General features: G+C 44.7%; 1 protein-coding gene across 3 annotated transcripts; it reads left to right on the plus strand.

Moving 5' to 3' along the window:
• The first annotated feature begins 190 nt into the window (after positions 1 to 190).
• Positions 191 to 17651, plus strand: NFRKB (nuclear factor related to kappaB binding protein). Of its 3 annotated transcripts, none has more exons than XM_042882513.1 (26): positions 191 to 291; positions 1060 to 1211; positions 1454 to 1655; positions 1741 to 1868; positions 2762 to 2936; positions 3138 to 3239; positions 3841 to 3914; positions 4251 to 4335; positions 4803 to 4983; positions 5131 to 5239; positions 5684 to 5810; positions 6617 to 6682; positions 7679 to 7758; positions 7842 to 7885; positions 8287 to 8347; positions 8946 to 9120; positions 9717 to 9823; positions 10126 to 10249; positions 10698 to 10777; positions 11456 to 11676; positions 11772 to 12060; positions 12344 to 12562; positions 13045 to 13830; positions 14567 to 14673; positions 15447 to 15582; positions 16315 to 17651. In XM_042882513.1, the coding sequence occupies exons 2-26, from the start codon at positions 1077 to 1079 to the stop codon at positions 16438 to 16440; spliced, it is 3939 nt and encodes a 1312-aa protein (XP_042738447.1). In that variant the 5' UTR covers positions 191 to 291; positions 1060 to 1076; the 3' UTR covers positions 16441 to 17651. The 3 variants fall into 3 exon arrangements, with proteins under 3 accessions (XP_042738447.1, XP_042738448.1, XP_042738449.1); XM_042882514.1 differs by having other exon boundaries at positions 8290 to 8347; XM_042882515.1 differs by lacking the exon at positions 12344 to 12562.
• Positions 17652 to 18765: the final 1114 nt, after the last annotated feature.

Genomic DNA, 18765 nt, shown 5'->3' on the forward strand with positions numbered 1-18765 from the left:
GGGGAAAAAATCCCTTCCTAGATGCGGCTCTATGGAGGCTGCCCCACAGGGCAGCACTGCGCAGGCGCAGCAGCTGTGCTTTGGCGCATGCGCCGAGATAGCCAGGCGCCTTACCACTTCCGGTGCGGCTGCCTTCTGACTTCCGGTTCGGGGGCCGTGAGGGGGCTGAGGGAAGCGGCCGGCAACTCCGGGCCGCGCCTCGGCGGGAGCAGCTCCGGCAGGCCGGGTGCTTACTGGGCGGCGGCTCCCCGGCCTCGCTGCCGGTGGAGGAGCCGTGCGGGTTCCGCTGAGGTGAGGAGGCGGCCTGGGCGCGGGGGAGGCGGCCTCCAGCGCTCGGTGCGGGACAGGCGGCCCGCCGAAGCCCCCCGGCGGTGCGTGCCGCTGTGCCCGCGGTCGGGGCGCGTGGCGGGGCGGTCGTCTCTGCTCAGCGCCGAACCGCTGTCCTCTGCGTGCCGTGCGATGGGAAGCTCGGGCAGTTCAGTGTGAAATACCCATTTTTGTCCTGTTTTTTTTTTCTTCCCCTTCACTTGCTCTGCGTGCTTCCCCCCCTTCGGCCTCTGCACAAAGCCAAGGGAGACGAGAGCTGAGCTGCGCAGCTGTTTCCAAGTCCTGTGCGAGGGGAGCAGGGCCCTCCATTAAGCCCTGCCTGCAAACAGAGCTTGTGGAAAGCTTGAACTTAGTTTCAGTGTTTCGGTTTGCGTATCAAAGAGGTTTGCGTATCAAAGACTCTCCAAAAAGATGAATGTAGTCACTTTATCGTGATGCTTCGCTCCGTATGTGGCAGCTTCTGCACGTAGGAAGCAGTGTGAGGTGATCAGCTGTGCTTGTTGGTGTTACGTGCTCACTGGAAAAGCATTCCTCCGTTGGCACAGTGTGTGCTGCAGTTGAACATCCTTTTGTGTTTCCCTCTGGTTGTGTCCCTTGGATTGATGGTGTGATTTGCGTTTAAACAGCTGCTTCATCAAATGTGACCCCTCAGATGTTGTCAGTGTGGGGCATAGCTGGTTTGGGAGCTCTGGTACTGGTGGGTGTGCTCAGGGTTTTGCTGCTGTTGTTCAGGAGCTGGAAAGAGAAGAATGGACTCTCTGGATCACATGCTGACAGACCCCTTGGAGCTGGGGCCATGCGGGGACGGAAATGGGGCGCGGATCATGGAGGACTGCCTGCTGGGTACAACCAGAGTCAGTCTGCCCGAGGACCTTCTGGAGGATGTGAGTAGTGCTTTGTGTTTGCAGAGCCTTGACGAACAGCGTGTTTTAACTCCTATTGTGGGGATCACAGAGGAACAGAATTTTCTTGCTACCAATCTCATTTATTTCCTCAACTTCTGTACAGTGTTGTTTGGTTCGGTGTGAGACAGCCTTGTGTTACTTAACCAGAGAAAGCCTTAGGAGCTTAAGCTGCTGAAGATGCGTATGCATTTCTTCTCATTGTTGTTATTTCCCTTCTTTAGCCTGAGATCTTCTTTGAGGTTGTCAGCCTGTCTACGTGGCAGGAGGTGCTGACAGATGCACAGCAAGAACACCTCAAAACGTTCTTGCCTCACTTTCCTGAAAACAACCGCGAGCATCAGAACAAAATCATCTCTGCGTTGTTCAGCGGCGAAAACTTCCGCTTTGGAAACCCACTGCACATTGCCCAGAAACTCTTCCGGGGTCAGTGAGCACAATAATTGTGGTGTGTTATCAGAGTTAAGTTCTCAGGCTGAAAACTGAAGGAATATTTACCTCTGTACCACAGATGGGCACTTCAATCCCGAAGTTGTGAAGTACCGGCAGCTGTGTTTGAAGTCGCAGTACAAACGCTACCTGAGCTCTCAGCAGCAGTACTTCTACAGGCTGCTCAAGCAGATCCTTGCTTCCCGCAATGTGAGTGTCATCAGGGCGCAGCCATCGCTGTCTTGTGCTCTGTAACTGGCAGGCTGTCTTTCCAGCAGTGTGCCTTGGTGTCTGTGCATTCGCAATTCTCCAGTCTCCTCCTTTTTCTTCTTTTCCAGTGGCCTGTGTAAAATAAGAATGCTAGAAGTTCTGTTTGCAAAGATGCACCTCAAACTTAGGTTTTAAAATTCTCATAGCTCTCATTTGTGTAGTGTCCTTTTTGTGCCCACCTCACCCTTGATTTGCTTTTTTTTCACTGTATTTTAATGAGTCAGTCTGCTGTGATTTTTCTACATTTGTCATTGTGAAACCAGAAGTTTGCTAACAAAGCCTTACAAACCCACTGCTTCGTTGGAAACAGTAGAACAGCTTAGGATCTCTGAAGTCTTGTATGGATACTACTGTCAGCCAATCTGCCAACTGAAATATATCCTTTGTAAATGCTTGCTTATTGTTGCATTAAGCTTAAACATTGAGGTGGGTGAAGAGGGAAGTCTGTATAAAATGCCCCACAGTTAATGAATGTGGGAAATGAACACAGAACCGTGCAGGAGCTGATCTCCTCTGTAGCTCTCACAAGGGAAGTTTTTCATGTTTCATTAGGTGTGCAAACTGCACAGTACATCTCAGACCAGTGGTTTGTGTCCTGAACAGTCCACGTATTGCTGGTCTGTGGTCGTGCAGTGTTTTACGTACCAAGGAAGACGCAGAAATCTCTTACTAGATCTCTTCTTCTTCTCCTCTGCTTGAATGATTGTTTATAATGCTGATTTTAGAACTGCCAACAAATTGTGATACTTTGCAGTGGTTGCACGTAGCTTGACCATTCTAACTTACAGAGCTGTAACTGAGATAACTCATACCATGCATATCTTCTCTTCCAGCACTTGCTGGAGCTAGCTAGGAAAGGAGGCCCTGATATGATCCTGAAGAGGAAGCATTTCTCACCATCGTATGACGCAGAGGAGCGGGAGAAACGCACGCATCGGCGCTACTTGAAGATTCTGAGGGAAGTGAAAGAGGAGTGTGGAGATACTGCTTTGTCTTCTGATGAAGAAGGTAATGCCCTGGGCTGCAGTAAGGATGTGAGTTGTGAATAGAGAAAAAGGCTTTTTTTTTAAAGTGAGGATAATGTATTTGATAGAGGAATGAGAGGTGAACTCCAGTGTTACTGACCGCCAAGCACTGAGGAACAGGATTAGCTGTGTTTGGGGCTGATAAGACTTGCAGAAATTTATTTGATTATTTTGTTTATTGAAGATCTAAGCTCCTGGCCCCCGAGCTCTCCTTCACGTTGTCCCAGTCCACCGGTTCCCCTGAGGGTGATACCCACACTGTCAACCATGGACATGAGAACAGCAGGTGAGAAACAACCTCGGTGTTGGGGTATACCAACCTCAATAAGGATTGAGGTGTGAGGATTACTTTGAGAATCCTCTGAGAGCCTGCAATAAATCTGCTGTGAGAATCTGTTGTTTCATGAGAAATCATGTAATACTTCAATTGTGTGGTCCCCACAGTATCCAAATCTTCTCATGCTTTGTTTTCACTTGAAAAAATAATAGTATTTTAACAGAGGATCTGCAGTTTGTTTAATATTGCTGATTTTTTTGTTGTTTTTTTGTCTTTGATGATTGAAGCAGTAGCATGGTACAGTTGTAACTGTTTAGCTGTATGTGGCAAGGGAATTCCTCTGAAGGTTACTGTAAGCAGGGCTGCAGAGCCTTTGGTGCTCACTTCTTTTCACTTCCATACCTGCGTTAGCAGGGAAACCTAATGAACAAAGATAGAAACTGTTGTAACAAACTGGTCGATGAAAAGAGTTTCCAGTTATCAAGGGATATTTATTTACTGTAAGTTGGAGGTTTTGAGAGTGAGAATGAATAGAAAATTGCATTCTGAGTCTGTAAAGTAACCAAGCAAAACAAGAAAGGCATCTTATCTCTGACTTTTTTCACTGCAGACAGAATAGAACTTGGTGAGAGTGATCTGAAGATGATGCTGAGGAAACACCGCGAGAAGAGAAAATACCAACCTGTAAGAGAACAGGAAATCTTGGGGTCTGACAAGGAGGGCGTGTGGCCACCTTCAGTTCATAGCATCACACGTGTAGTTGTTGATGGATATTTGCACCCCTTGGGCATGGTTACCTGCTTAGAAGTATTCTGTAACTTCCACTGTGTGTTGTTGAGACACAACATTTTCCACTTGGGGATTGAAGACTTCCCTGTTTCTGTTGTAGTGATTCACTTTTTAAGCTGATCCCAGACAGGGTTGAGGCGTTTCAGTGTTTGATTATCTTCTGTATCTTTGTTGCTAACACGGCATTTTATCCATTCCTGACTTTCCTTTCTGTCCCCTTGTCCCATGTAGGACCACCCGGACTTGGTGACAGCAGATATTACTCTTGAGGACATTATGACTCGTGTAAATGCTGGCAGGAAAGGTTCCTTAGCAGGTCAGTGGCTGGAAGCAGTGCTTGCACACTGCATAAACATGGGGTGTTTGTGACTGTGAAATCTAAGGATGGAGGTAGGCTCTGCTGAGTGTTGTATTCTCTTGCTCTTTGCATACCTGGCTAGCTGCTGTGGGATTGTAAGTTTGGATTGCACACAGGCAATCCCAGTTTCCATTGAATGTGCTTCCAGCTAATTGATTTTAAATTAATTTGTATGCCTGCTCTGGGCTGTTACCTTCGCTTTTCTAATTTCATGTATGTTGGCATAGAAACTGGGATTTTCCTGATGAGGGTTAAAAAGAAAAAAGACAGGTGGGAGTAGGAGGATGGGATGAGCAGATAGTGAATAAGTTTGTTTCATGTGTGGTTTTGAATATATGTTTAATGATGTTGTTATTTTATGGTCCCCACTGAAATATAGTAAGATGCTTTCTTGTTGTTTTTCTTACCTTTTATCATTTCTGAAGCTTTATTTGACCTTGCAACCTTCAAGAAAAAGGTGAAGGAAAAGGATGACAAAAAGAAGAAAAAGCTGAAGGTCGTTAAGTCAGAGGTGGAAGATTTGGCTGATTCTTTCAGTGGTGCACATGGGATCCCATCACTGTCTCAGGACCATTCCCCCATCCCTCTGTCATCTGTCAAAGAGGAGTAAGTGCTTCTGAATGCCCTGAATGCTCTGTACTGCTTGGAGGATGTTCAGCTCCATATACTCTGTACATGAAGATGGGCTTTGTATGATGTGTGATCTCAAACTCAGGATGCTCACACTCTGCTTGTGTGTTCTTTCATTTGAAGACCTCTTGAAGAGATGAAGCCATGCCTTGGAGTCAATGAAATATCTTCCAGCTTCTTCTTCCTTCTGCTGGAGATACTGTTTCTGGAAGGTCCTGCCAGTCTCTCTGTGGTGAGAACCACCCACATGGTTAAGAATCTTTGCAGAAAGTAGAATTAGAGTGCAGAGTTTTTTGTAGCTGTGTAACAGAGATTTTGTCTGGAAGCATCTTGCTGTAAATCACATCCTGTGTGGTTCCATATTAAAAAATGACAACCCACATCTGTTTGTAACAACTCTCACCTGCCTTCGTGAGTCTTTCCATATCTGCTGTTTAGGCCATGATTACATAAATTCTGTGTATTAAGCCTGGTGATGGGGGGGAATTTTTTCCCCGTTTTTGCTGTCTGTTTTCTGAAATACCATCTTACAGTTACTTGAAAAAGTCAGGTGATCTTTTTTTGTCGGTATGGAATCTTTTTTTCCCATTAAATGTTTGGCTGTTTTGGTTGCTATTCGAGCATTCATAGCTTAGGTCATTCAATCTTTAACAGAATGCTTGTTTTTTCTTTCCAGCTTGAGGATAAAGTTATAGATTGGCAAACTTCTCCTGCCAGTGCACTGAATACCTGGTTCTCCTTTGCCCCTAATTGGTCTGAACTGGTTTTACCTGCCTTGCAGTATCTGACAGGTGACAGCAGAGGTAAGAATAGCTGTCAGAAATACTAATGGTGCTTGTGCATTTGTTCTAATCAGTGCTGGTTTGTATTATAGCTTCAGTCAGTCTTTAATTCATCAGTACAGGAAGTCGTTGTATTGCTTACAGTGTTTCTGTAATAGGTCTTAGGTTTCTTTCTTGACTGTGGTAGACTTTGTATGAGGATAGTAGGTAAGACCCAGCTTGGTTCAAATGAATGTGAAACTGAAACAGGCTGTTTCTCCTGTTTAAATCATGTCTGTAAGGCAGCATGTTTGAAGCAGGTGCAAAGAGCTGTGGTTGCCTTTGGAGATAATGACAAACAAATAAGATGCTGCTCTGAGCAATCCACTGGAAACATGAAGTTGGCCCAGCTTTTACCTGGGGCTTGGGCCAGCTAAGCTCCACTTGTTCCTTTTAAACTAATTTATTCTGTGGTGCTGATTTGCTTAGTTTTAAGTGGAGGGACAGTGTGGATTGCAGTGACCTTTGCAGAATGGATGCATGATGGTGATTACTGTGAATCTGAAGTTTGTTTCAACGTGAGCCCATGGATAGCCACCATGCAGTAAAGTTCCTGGGATCTCATCTGACAGCTTGGAGCTGACAGGGTTGTTACCCTGTTCTGTTCTTGGGCTTGCACTGTTACTCAGGAGATGCTGACCTTCCCATTGGGCAGGTGTGCATTTGGGGATGTAAGCACTTGAAATGCTCTCACTGTGAGTCTGACTCAACAGTTTGCATTGCAGCCATAGAACTGCAGGGGTTGTGTTGGTGTGTGATGATTCTGAACTGCACATCTCTCTTTGTAGATGTTCCATCCAGCTTCTCACCTTTCGTTGAATTCAAGGAAAAAACTCAGCAGTGGAAGTTGCTCGGTAATTTGCACTTCTCTATGATTTCTACTGTAGTAAAGATCATTTGTTTTCCCCAGAACTCTTCTGTTTTCCTTGTAGCCCAGAGATGAAGTCCAGCAGATCCACAATTTCAGTGGTTGGGCCTTTTGTATTTTGGCTGAGCAGAAATGAGGTTTACATTCAGTACTTTTGCTAGACATTATTTTCAGCAGTAGAAAGAGTAAGTGATCAAAGGCACTGAGCCTTTTTCCTTTATGTTGCTGGCATAGCTGTGTTTGTCACCCTTCAGATCTTTCTGAACACTTCCATATTTTCCATGCTGCAGAGCATGCTTTCTGATTATTCAGTCTAATTCTTAATTACAATTATAAATAAATTAAGCTTCTCTGTGAAGCAGGCTGATTTTATTCTCATTTTACAAGCAGGAACTGAAGAGCAAATTAAGAATAAATTTGCCCAGGCTCATATTGTGTGAATTACAGATGCTTTGCATTTTTTACTTTAGCTACTAGGCAGATCTTTCTATTCTCAGCTATTGTGACTGTTGGTCATATTCACAGGTTTAAACTGGCAAAGTTTTGGAGTCAGGTTGGACTTGGTGATCTTAGAGGTCAACATTAATGATTCTGTTATTCTGTGGTATTCCTCCAGTCCTTCTGCTAGTCTTTGGTGCAGGTTATGTAGACACTTGTTTCTGCTTGGGGTCTTGCTGACTGCATTTACTTTGGGAAGTGGAGACTAGCTGCACGTGTCAAGTATTGCAAGCAATGTCTTGTCTGCTGTTCTGGGGGTGAAGCATTGTCCTTCATCTGAGCACAGGGCATTTATTAGATTGCAGCCCTTTGCTGTGCCTGAGTGTGTTCAAGTAGTGAAACTGGAGCATCTGTGAAGTATGTAAGGTGCCTTGTGATGGTGACACGTGAGGTTAGAAGAGAGCAGGAGGTGACTGGAAACTGTGAGCAGCTGGCTTCGTAACAAATAATTTTCATTTCTTACGTTTCTTGGTTTTTGGACTAGGTTCTTGCCAAGATCATGAGAAGGAATTGGCAGCACTGTTTCAGCTCTGGTTGGAGACCAAGGACCAGACTTTCTTCAAAGTGAGTCAGAAGAAAATGGTCTTTCAGCAGCAGAAAGCCTGACTGGGTTGTATCCAACACTGACATTTCTGTTTCTTTGATAGGAGAATGAAGACAGCTCAGATGCCACAATGCCAATTCCTAGAGTGTAAGTGTACAGTTCTGCTTTTAAACTTTCACAGTATGTGCTGAAGCTGGGAGGTTTGGTCCTTGTACCTCTAGAGCTGGTTTCTTCAAAGGAAAATTTTGCATCATGTGTCAAGAGGGAATTTGTAGTTTATAGATGAAATAACTGGACACTGCAAACCCAGAGACTTCTGATCTAACATGTATCCTCGTTACTGGATTGCTTAAAATCCTTGCTTACTTTCAGGTAGACTGTAAAGAATATTTTATGGTCTCTGCAGGATTATTTATACCAGCATAAGTGCTTTCAGAGCCTTTTCTTTGGTGCCAGAAGAATTTGCAGTGAGGTGGCTAATCCTTTGGGATAGGTTTTGGGAGAACTGTGGGTTCGTTGCTCAAAACTGATGGTGGTCTTTGTTTCAGAAGGACTGACTACGTAGTCCGACCTAGCACTGGAGAGGAGAAACGTGTATTCCAGGAGCAGGTAAAAAGAGAATCTTCCTAAGAGTTGGCCATGGAAGGAAGACAATTTGTATTTTGAGAATTGTTTGAGAATTGTACACTCTCCAAAAAGTTTGTTGGTACAAATGATTCATGTGTTCCTTCTTATTGAAGTGGGTGTTTCAGCCTCAGATAGAACTTGCTAACAACATATCCTGACTGCTTATTTCAAAAACCCCTATGTTTCCAACGGGTATCAGGTAAATTAATTGACCTGAACTGTGTTTGTTCTACACTGTTTAAGTGTTTAATTAAGGAACTATCTAGAGAGTGATAGTAACTTAGCCTGTATTACAGTATCAGTTACAAGCCTCAAGACTTTGCTCTGTTTAAGTTCTTTATGGAGAGTGGTGAGGTGCTGGAACAGCTGCCCAGAGAGGCTGTGATGCCCCGTCCATCCCTGGAGGTGTTTGAGGCCAGGTTGGATGGGGCCCTGGGCAGCCTGGTTTAGTATTAGATGTGGGGGTTGGTGGCCCTGCTTGTGGCAGGGGGTTGGAGATCCGTGATCCTCGAGGTCCCTTCCACCCCAACCATTCTGTGATTTGTATCCTGCTAAATTCACTCCTCTTGTTTCAAAACAGGAGCGTTTCCGTTACAGCCAGCCCCACAAAGCTTTCACCTTCCGTATGCACGGCTTCGAGTCGGTTGTTGGTCCTGTGAAGGGGGTGTTTGACAAGGAAACATCATTAAACAAAGCCCGAGAGCATTCTCTCCTGCGATCAGACAGACCAGCATATGTCACCATCTTGTCCCTCGGTAAGGCGATTGCATGCTCTGACAGTTGTTTATTTACTAATTAAAAGGCACATTTGTCCACCCAAACAATGACTTTAGGAATCTACGTCGTGAAAGAAAAAGGTGGATGGACTGATAGGACATAAATGAAGAAGAAAAAAATGACCTGAAATAATGGTGATGAAATGCTGGGAGCTGGAGTTGACTACAGGAACAGAAGACAGCTGTGTTTTACTTCTTTTCTGAGAGAAAATGGGAAATGCAGAGGAGAGCTCACGAGGCTGGTGGGAGCTAAGGCTCAGATAACTGCAAGACAAAGAATAGTGGCTTAAGTGTGCTATTGTGAAGTTGGGGCATTGTGAAGTTGAGTGCTGGTCCCTGTGTTCATTGCTCCTGGCTCCACACCAGCACAGTCAGTGTACTTTAAAATGATCATTTGTAATCTCTGCTCCTACAGACATCAGGGGCTCTGAGGGATCACTGGGACTAGATTTTGTTGACTGAGAGGACGTTGTACAGTGGAGAGGAGAAAGGCATACAGAAATGTATCTGCTGAATTATTTGAATACCACTGCTTCTCTAGGGCTGGAAGTTTAAGCTCTGATTTTCTACTTCAGTTCGTGATGCTGCTGCTCGGCTTCCTAACGGAGAAGGAACTCGTGCTGAAATTTGTGAGCTGCTTAAAGATTCCCAGTTCCTAGCTCCTGATGTCACAAGTGCTCAAGTAAGTTGAATGTCATCTGGGAAAAAAGACCCAGAGTTTACAGCACATCATGCAATGCAGCTGCTTACAGAACAGATTCAGAAACAGTCGATTTTTCAGAGCCCTTGGATTTGTTGAAGCTCCATTTAATCCAAGAGGGCAAGCAGCACCCTGCAGTGAACTTCTGCTCCTAGTCACTTCTTGCATTTAGATTGCCAGCGACTTGCTCTGGTTTAATGCTGAATGGGTTTGACTTTTCTGCACGTGACCCCCAGCTGCCCCAACAGGGACCTGCTGTAATACAGTGAATTCTGAATTTTCAGGTTAACACTGTTGTTAGTGGGGCTCTGGACCGACTGCATTATGAGAAAGATCCCTGTGTCAAATACGACATTGGGCGCAAGTTGTGGATCTACCTGCACCGGAACAGGAGTGAGGAAGAGTTTGGTAAGCCTGCCTTGGTGGGACTGCCCTGTGCATCCTTACCTACACCACTGAAAATGTCCACGTTTCACCCTGTTTTTTCAAGAGCATTTGCTGTGCTCTTGAGCTTCTCCATCCTAGTTGAATGATGAACACTAATTCATCAGTCTAGCTTTTTTTCTCTAGTCTTTGCTAATATTTGCCCAGCAGCATACAGTCTTGCAGAGCAGTATGTTAGTATTCTTTGTGCAAGAACTGCAGATGCATGTACATTGACAACTTCAGCACATCTTCATTTCAGCCTTTTGGGCTAATTTTGTTTTGCCTTTTTTCATGTGCCATTACATGTACCTGCGTGGATGTGTGTTGTGTTTCTTGCCTGACGATGAACTGAGAGGTGGCCACTTTCTTAAGCACATTTGTTTGTGTTCTTTAACTCTTCTTTAACTTTCTTTTTAACTTATACTTGCAGAACGGATCCACCAGGCTCAAGCTGCTGCAGCAAAGGCCAAGAAGGCTCTCCAGCAGAAGCCAAAACCTCCAGCAAAAGTGGTAAATTCCTTTGCGCAGATTGGCATGGATTTGTGATTGAGAATGAGATATGGATTTAACTTAATCTGTAAATTTTGCATCTATTGAGGCTGGTGAAATTTGCCACCTATTCATTTAATTTCCTTTCTGTACACGTATGTGAGAGTTAGTCTGGTACCAGTGCACAGAATGTAAAAGAAAAGAGGGGACTTTGCTTCTCCCCATATTACCCATATTGATCTTGGCAGGAAGGTCAACAGGATTTGTGCTCCTTCTCTCAGAAGTGGTCTCTTTAGATCTTTTGAGATCAGTCTGTAGCAGGGCATGTGAAACATGCCTCTTCCTGTGCTGAAGCTGTGAGGATTTACATGTCTTTCTTTGATTTTTTGGCATTGATACCAAATATCTGTAAAATAGTCACAGCTGGCAAATTAACCAGAGTGGACATCTGACTGTTATGAACGTTTCTCAGTGCTGAGAGGCACTTCTCCCTTAGAACAGGAACAGCCAAACTGACCAGCCCACTTGTGGCTGCCGCTGAGGAAGGCAGAAAGACAGATGTCTTTGATTTCAGGATTCTGCACCATGGCATCATTTGTAATTTTCTAGTTGTTCAAAGTGCTCAGTCTGTCCTCCTTACAGTGCAACAATGACAACCATTTCTGTAAAAACTTTCAGTTTGACTTGGTTCCTCTGCAGAAATCTAGTAACAAGGAGAGCTCTGTGAAAGCACTCCCCAGCAGCACGTCAGAGCCCAGTCAGCTGAGCCTTAGTGACTCCAGCATGCCACCAACTCCCGTGACTCCTGTGACACCTACTGCACCAGCACTACCAGCAACCCCTATTTCACCCCCACCAGTGTCTGTGGTGAGCAAGAGTGTACCTAATGCTGGATCAGAGCCAGCAAAACCCAGCCAAAGGTATGCTCTGCTTCTGTCTTATCCTTGTGAATATTACTGGTTCTTTCTCAGTCATCTACACCTTTGCTGACCTACTGGCTTTATTTTTTCTGTAGCGTTCTTCTGGTTTCATCCCCTACCATGCCACAGCTTGGGACGTTGCTTTCCACAGCCCAGAGTTCACAGACCCAGTCTGGGCAGCAGCCACCTCCCAGCAGGGTGGTAAGTCACACTGCATCGTCAGTATTGCCGCAGGTCCGAGTGGTCAGTGCCCAGTCCAGCCTCCCAGCTGTGTCTCAAGCCCCAGTGGTAACACAGCAGCAGCAGCAGCAGCAGCAGCAGCCTACATCAGTGCCTCAGATCCGTGTCCCAGCTACAGCCACGCAAACCAAAGTACTGCCTCAGGTGAGACTGGCTGCTTGGAAATGCTGCAGTTGCTCTGATGTTTGTCTGTGGGTCTCTCTAGTTTGGTGCAGCTGCAGGAACAGAGCATTGTTAACAGCTGTGCACAACTACTGTTCTGTGCCCCCTTTTTTGTTTCCATTGCCAGTTTATGTGGCAGCATCTGTTTGTGTGTTACACTAAAAATACAGAATTTGCAAGCTAAGGCATGAGACAAAAGCACTGTGTATTAGTCTGTTAGGGTTGTGTTAGTCTGCTCATAAGCTGCCTCTTTGTTTTGCTGTAGGCTGTGATGACTTTACCAGTAAAAGCTCAAACCAGCCCAGTACAGGTGCAAAGACAAGGAACCTCTGTGACAGGACAGACAGGCATCACTGTGACAGGACTGTCTGCAGCACCCAGTCCTGCTGTAAAGGCAGTAACCAGCTCTCCAGGCAGTTCTGCTACAAGTACCTCCTCTACCACTGTCATCCAGAATGTAGCTGGCCAGAATATCATCAAGCAGGTGAGAGGGAGGAGAGATGAGAGCGAACTGCATGTCCCAGTTGTTTGACATTTGTTGTGACAGATGTGCATGCAGATGTGAAAAGAAAGTGAGAGGAATAGTTAGCCATCGTGTACCAGTTGATTGACCATGCAGACTCAGGCAATTGCTGGTTTGCTGTATTTTAGCCCCATTTTCATGTGCAGGTAAAGAATATGTTAGTGCAGGCTCGTTAACTTAGAATCTGCACCTGTTGTTCTTTTATTCCATTCCTTTTGTTTGAAGTAGAAACAATTTCCAGAACATTTCAGATGATTTTGTGAATGCTGTGTAGCAAGCAACCAAAACTATTTTCAGGAGTGCAGTGAGCACTTAGCATCCTGCTGAAGAGGAAAAGAACACTGAGCAAACATCGACCTGTTGGAAGTTTTACTCTTGTTTTACTGTGCCCTGGACTGTGTTCCAGTTTGATGCAACAAATCTGGTTCTCTGGTCTTTTCCAGGTGGCTATTACAGGGCAGCTTGGCATGAAGACCCAGCCTGGAAGCAGCATCCCACTTACAGCCACCAATTTTCGGATCCAAGGAAAAGATGTGCTGCGCCTGCCCCCCTCCTCAATCACCACAGATGCGAAGGGACAGACTGTGCTGCGAATCACCCCGGACATGATGGCCACCCTGGCCAAATCTCAAGTCACTACTGTCAAACTGACTCAGGACCTCTTCACAGCAGCTGCTGGAAGCAGTGCTAGTGGGAAGGGCATTTCTGCAACATTGCACGTGACATCCAATCCTGTCCAGACTGCTGATTCTCCGGCCAAGACCAGCACGGCCTCATCTTCTTCTTCCAGTCCAGCTGGAAGCACGGTGGTTAAAGTGACTCCTGACTTAAAGACTGCAGAGCCAGCGAGTTCTGCTTTCAGACTGATGCCTGCTCTGGGCATGACTGTGGCGGATCAGAAGAGCAAAGCCATTACTACAGTGGCATCCACTGAGGCCAAGCCAGCTGCTACCATAAGAATCGTCCAGGGGCTGGGGGTGATGCCACCCAAAGCTGGGCAGACGATTGCTGTAGCTGCTCACTCTAAGCAAGTACCTTCTTCTGCAGCAGTGAGCGTGCCTGGCTCAGTCCATACCTCAGCTGTCTCCTTACCAACCGTGAGCGCCACAGTGTCCAAAGCAGTTGCTGTTGCCTCAGGAGCTGCTGGGACTCCCATAACTATAGGCACAGGAGGTACTGCTGTGCGCCAGGTTCCTGTCAGCACCACGGTTGTATCCACATCACAGGCAGTAAGTAATGCTGAGGTTTTTCTGGAGTTGGCAGAGAAAAGGGAGTGGTGGTTTATTACTGATGGCTTATCTCTAAAAACCTCTTACATCTGCAGAAGGTCAAATTAAGTAGTGTAGAATGTGAGTCCACAACTGATTCTGTGGTGTTGGAATTGCAGCTAAGTATTGAATGACCAGAATACAGTTAACTGTGTGTCTTCCAAAAACTCCTTTTGAGACAGTGAGTGAAATAAATTGGGTTTATCTGAAGTCCTCACCACTAGATGCAGTTCAGCATCTTGCCTCATGCTTCTGAAACCACCTTTTGTGGAATAGTGTCCCAAGCAGAAGTGCTCTTGTATAAACATTTTTACCAAGTTACCAGTTCATTGGTTTAATAGCTATTACCAGTGCTTTTAATGCCCAAAGCTGAATGCAATGTAAACTGTGCTGTGAAAGTTGAGTAAGTTAATTGACATTACCATAGTTTCATAAGGATAAAAATGATGGGCAAATGCAATGCTCCTTCACAGAGAAATATTGTGGTGCAAAGATGAAAGGGATTTGCAGGATTGGGGCAGCTGTGAAGTGAATCAGTTGGAGGTGAATTTCAATTTGACTGCAGATCACATCAGCAACACTGCTTTGGTTTCTATTCCCAGGATGCTGAAAAGCAAGCTGAATGGCAACTGCCTGTTGTCAAGCAGTTTCTCTGCTGCATTCCCTGTGGCTTCTCATGTATTTTCAACTTCTCTAGGGTAAACTACCAGCCCGAATAACAGTGCCTCTGTCAGTGATCAGCCAGCCAGTGAAAGGCAAGAGCGTGGTGACTGCCCCCATCATCAAGGGCAACCTGGGGGCCAAGTGAGTACCTTCTACCTAGTAGTTTTGTGTGGAAATAGACTGAGGAGGTTCTCTGTGCAGTTAGGTTCCTGGGGATCTAGCAAGCAGAGGATGGTAGAGATTTGAAGTCTGTTGAAAGGACCACTAACAGCAAGAAACTGAATGTGGAGTCTGGCAAAGAATGCAGTTCTTGTTTAGGTGCACTGAGATGTGGATTCTAACAATACAGGGAAGAAAATAATAATATTTGCTTTTAAGCCAACTATAATAGTTTAGTTTATAATAGATTAGTTCTTTGTTTGAGCAAGAATTAACCTGGTAACATACCTAAAATTGTTTGTAATCTGAGGGCATCTCTCTGTCGAAGAAACTAGTGCAGTGTTAACTGCCTCAGTGCAAATCCCTCTGGCGTTCAGGTATTGTTGTCTTTCTGTTTATTCTTCCATGAATTCTGGTAGTATCTCCCTTGGTTCATATTTCAAGGCAGAACATTGTGTGCTCAGCTATTCTCTGCATTCCCTGGGAAGTGTTCAGGTCTGATCAGACTAGCCCAGTAACAAACACGGTCCAGAGTTAGAGGGTTTAGTCCATGTGATAAAGTCATTCTCCCTAACCGTGAGAAACGTTGACATAAACTTTTCACTTGTGTATTTGCCATTGTTGTGAAACAAAAATAATTAAAACCATTAGTAAATTAGCTAAGTCATTTAATCTCCTAGCAACTGAAAAACAATTCATAAAAGACATAGCCTGCTGTACTGTTTATTAACCTTTCAACAATTCTCTTTCCTTAGCATCAGTGGGTTGGGCAGAAATATCATCCTGACTACGATGCCAGCAGGGACAAAACTGATTGCTGGGAACAAACCAGTGAGTTTTCTGACTGCACAGCAACTGCAGCAGCTGCAGCAGCAAGGCCAAGCCACACAGGTAATGGCATGAAGAATGATTCCCTCATTTGCTTTGTGATGACTGAACATCTTCATGAGGACATCTGATAGATGCATGGGCTTCCATGAGAAGTGCAGGTGCACAGCTTGTCTGTATTGAGCACATGCACTGCATCGTTTCCTTTTCCTTCCTTACATCCAGTTATGGTTTTTAAATGTTTGTGAAGTACTGATGGTATAATGAAGGGAAAACCAGGAGTCCTGTCATTTCTGGTTGACTGAAGGATTGTTTCTGTACCCTGACTTCCTATTGCTTTGCTCTTTGGCTTCTGCAGGCCTACATTTCTTGAAGAAACCACAATGTTTCTTTGTGTAACCATTTTGCTGTCTGGAAACTTAGTGTTTGGTTTCAGAAAGGTAACCTTCCTTGAGAGCTGCTAATAATAAGTCTTGAGAAGTGAAGCATCCAATGGAGTGAAGTTCTTCCTCAGAAAACTTGTCATAGCAGCTGATATGTCAGTTTTTATTCACACTAGGTTTTAGTTCTTCCTGTCTGATCTTGAGATCTCTTGCCACCCTCCCACATGAGTAGTGGATGCAGCGATCTTCTTGTGCCACATTCTGTTTCTGATATGTTTTGGTGTTTGATCTTGTTCACCTAACTGAAATTTTGTCAGCAGCAGAAGCAATCATTTACAGTGTGATGCAGGTGCTGTGTGGCACCAGGTTGTTCTTGACACAGGTTGAATTTTTTTCTTTCCATTTCAAACAGGTGCGAATTCAAACAGTTCCAGCCTCCCATCTGCAGCAGGGAACGGTGTCTGGCTCAACTAAAGCAGTTTCCACTGTCGTCGTGACAACAGCTCCATCTCCAAAACAGTCCCAAGATCAGCTATGAGTACTGGTCTGAAAACCAATGGCTTTCCTGAATCTGCTGTCATCTTCCAAGGTCACCCAGCCACAGTCATGGCGAGGGACTGGACTGGATTCTGTCACGTGCAGCACATGTTACTTGTCCTGCAGTCAGCACGTGCTGTCGAGGTAGAAATGCCACATCAGAAGATGCTGTACCTGTAAAACAAATGGTTTCAGTCCAGATCTGTAAAGCTAAATTCTGTGGCATTCAGCATTTAAGAGATGTTTTTCTTTCCCATGTTCTCTTCCCATCTGAAGTTCTTTTTACCAAAGGCCATCTGTCATTTCTGTCCATTTTGGTTTATAGACAAAGCAGTTGATCTTGGGCCTTCTTAACCAGGGTATCTTGCTCAGAAGAGACAACTTGTTGGCTTTTCAAAGTCACGAAGAAGGTGCAGCATTTTGGTGGAGTCTAGCTGTCACTGATTTTATATAGGTGACTTAGGATCATGGCATGACACCAGACGTTGTTTGTAACATAGCCTGGAAGTAGATCCCTAAAACATTCAATGTACTATTTATGTATAGACTTTTAAAATACCTCTTCCCTATCTCTGAGCTCCAGCTTCTTGTTGAATGGATACCACTTCCATGTCAAATTTCTGTCAAGGCAGTATAAGAGCCCCTGGTCAGGATGATTCTTGATACAAACAGAGAGACAAAGGAGATACAAAAAAGTCAGAGAGATAAAAATGACAAGAAGTCACTGTGAGTAAGTCTGTCAACAAATAAGAATATGATGGAAAGGAAAGCATTCACCAGAAGCATTCTCCTTTATTTTTCCTCAACAAATGTTTGTGTCTGTCAGAAAGGACTAGTTTATTTTAAAAGTTTGGAATATGTTTTCAAATATACCCCAACTTCAGTCTCTTGGACGTGGAAGAAGTGTTTTAGCCAGTGATTCTGTTTGGCCTTCAGTTTGGTTTTTATCTTTGGAATTTTAACCCTTTACAAATTTGAGTTTTGCACATATTGGAGAAGAATTCCTTGCTGTCCTGGTGTGACCCTGAAGCTTTTCCAGAATAAGGTCACAAGGAGTGTTGAGCTAGAAGAATAAGAATACAGAAAGCCTTACAAATCCCTTTGCCATCTCCCTTCAGTTTTGTACAGCTTGTTGTTTTGTGTACATGATTGTTTAGCTTGCCAAGGGCTAATAAGATTGTCCATCTTCCTTTGTGAGATGGTTCCTTCTAACATGGTTCCTCTTGTCTTTTTTTAAAACCTGGTTTGCTCTGAGTTACACACAATTGAATAGAATGTATTACAGAACCAAGTCTCATCTCTCAGTGCTCTAGAACTTCATGGCAGAAGCCTCAGCTGAAGCTGTGTGTTGCTGTTCAGACTGGCTGCACCTGAGCAGAGCAGACTGTTCTGCTGAGCTTCAGTCAGGTATGTCAGTCTTTCTGTGCAGCAGCTAACCTGCTGTGTGAGTTGGAGGAAATGGGTGTTTATATGAAAAAACTGGCTAGCTGCAAGTATTAAACAAGCAGGACGCACCAACACACAAAGCAGCTCTTGGATATGCCACAAGAACAGAACTGGGAGTGATAACAGTTTTCTGAGCACCTGTCCTGCTTTGTCAATTTGTGTACCTCTTGTATGAAGTCTGTCAAACAAGTGGACAGGACAGGGCTGTGGTCTGGGGGCTGTATGAAGACATTCTGAAGTCCTTCTACAAACGCTTTTAGTTGTGAAGTTAGAAGTGGAAGAGATGACAACTTTCTTCTATTGCTTACATGAAGGAGTCTCTAAATTCAAAGCATAATCAAGATGATTGTGCTCTGTTGGTACTATTTGTAAGGTTCTTCAGTGTCAAAACTTGCAATCAGGTGCTGAAGGATGATTACGGTGTGAAGCACCTTTAATTTCTTGCAAGCAGCCGTTTGAATTTGTCTCTGGAACATAAGGCACTGAAAGCATTAGGTTTCACAAAACTAAAGAACGTGCATCTAATTGCATGAGTTCAGTGTGTCTCTGAGGCTGTTGCTGCTGAGTTTCAGCAGTCTGACTCCTCAGATCATCACCGTCTCCTTTCTTCCATAACCAGCTTTGCTAAACTGCTTGTCCACGTGAGCTACCTTTACATGCATGGCTGCTTGACTGAAGACCATTCTTGCTGCTTTTGAAGCCTGTGATCTCTGGGGAAGGAGCACCAGCCACTGTGTGGGTTTCTTACGTTAAAGAGCTGCATTCTGAATGGAATAGCACACCAATTTCAAGAGCAAAGTACGCCCTGTTCCATGGTTCAGCTTCACCCGTCTGATGCGTTGATTCCACTCTGGTTGAAAAATAACCCTTCAGCTTCTGC

The sequence above is a fragment of the Lagopus leucura genome, unplaced genomic scaffold (genome assembly GCF_019238085.1).
Source record: "Lagopus leucura isolate 7727_CA_CO unplaced genomic scaffold, USGS_WTPT01 Super-Scaffold_100034, whole genome shotgun sequence".
NCBI lineage: Eukaryota > Metazoa > Chordata > Aves > Galliformes > Phasianidae > Lagopus > Lagopus leucura.

Coding starts and splice junctions, on each gene's coding strand:
- NFRKB (XM_042882513.1), top strand. CDS start 1,077: ATGGACTCTCTGGATCACATGCTGACAGACCCCTTGGAGCTGGGGCCA. Junction 4,336..4,802: donor CAGGAAAGGTTCCTTAGCAG/GTCAGTGGCTGG, acceptor TCATTTCTGAAG/CTTTATTTGACCTTGCAACC. Junction 8,348..8,945: donor AACGTGTATTCCAGGAGCAG/GTAAAAAGAGAA, acceptor GTTTCAAAACAG/GAGCGTTTCCGTTACAGCCA.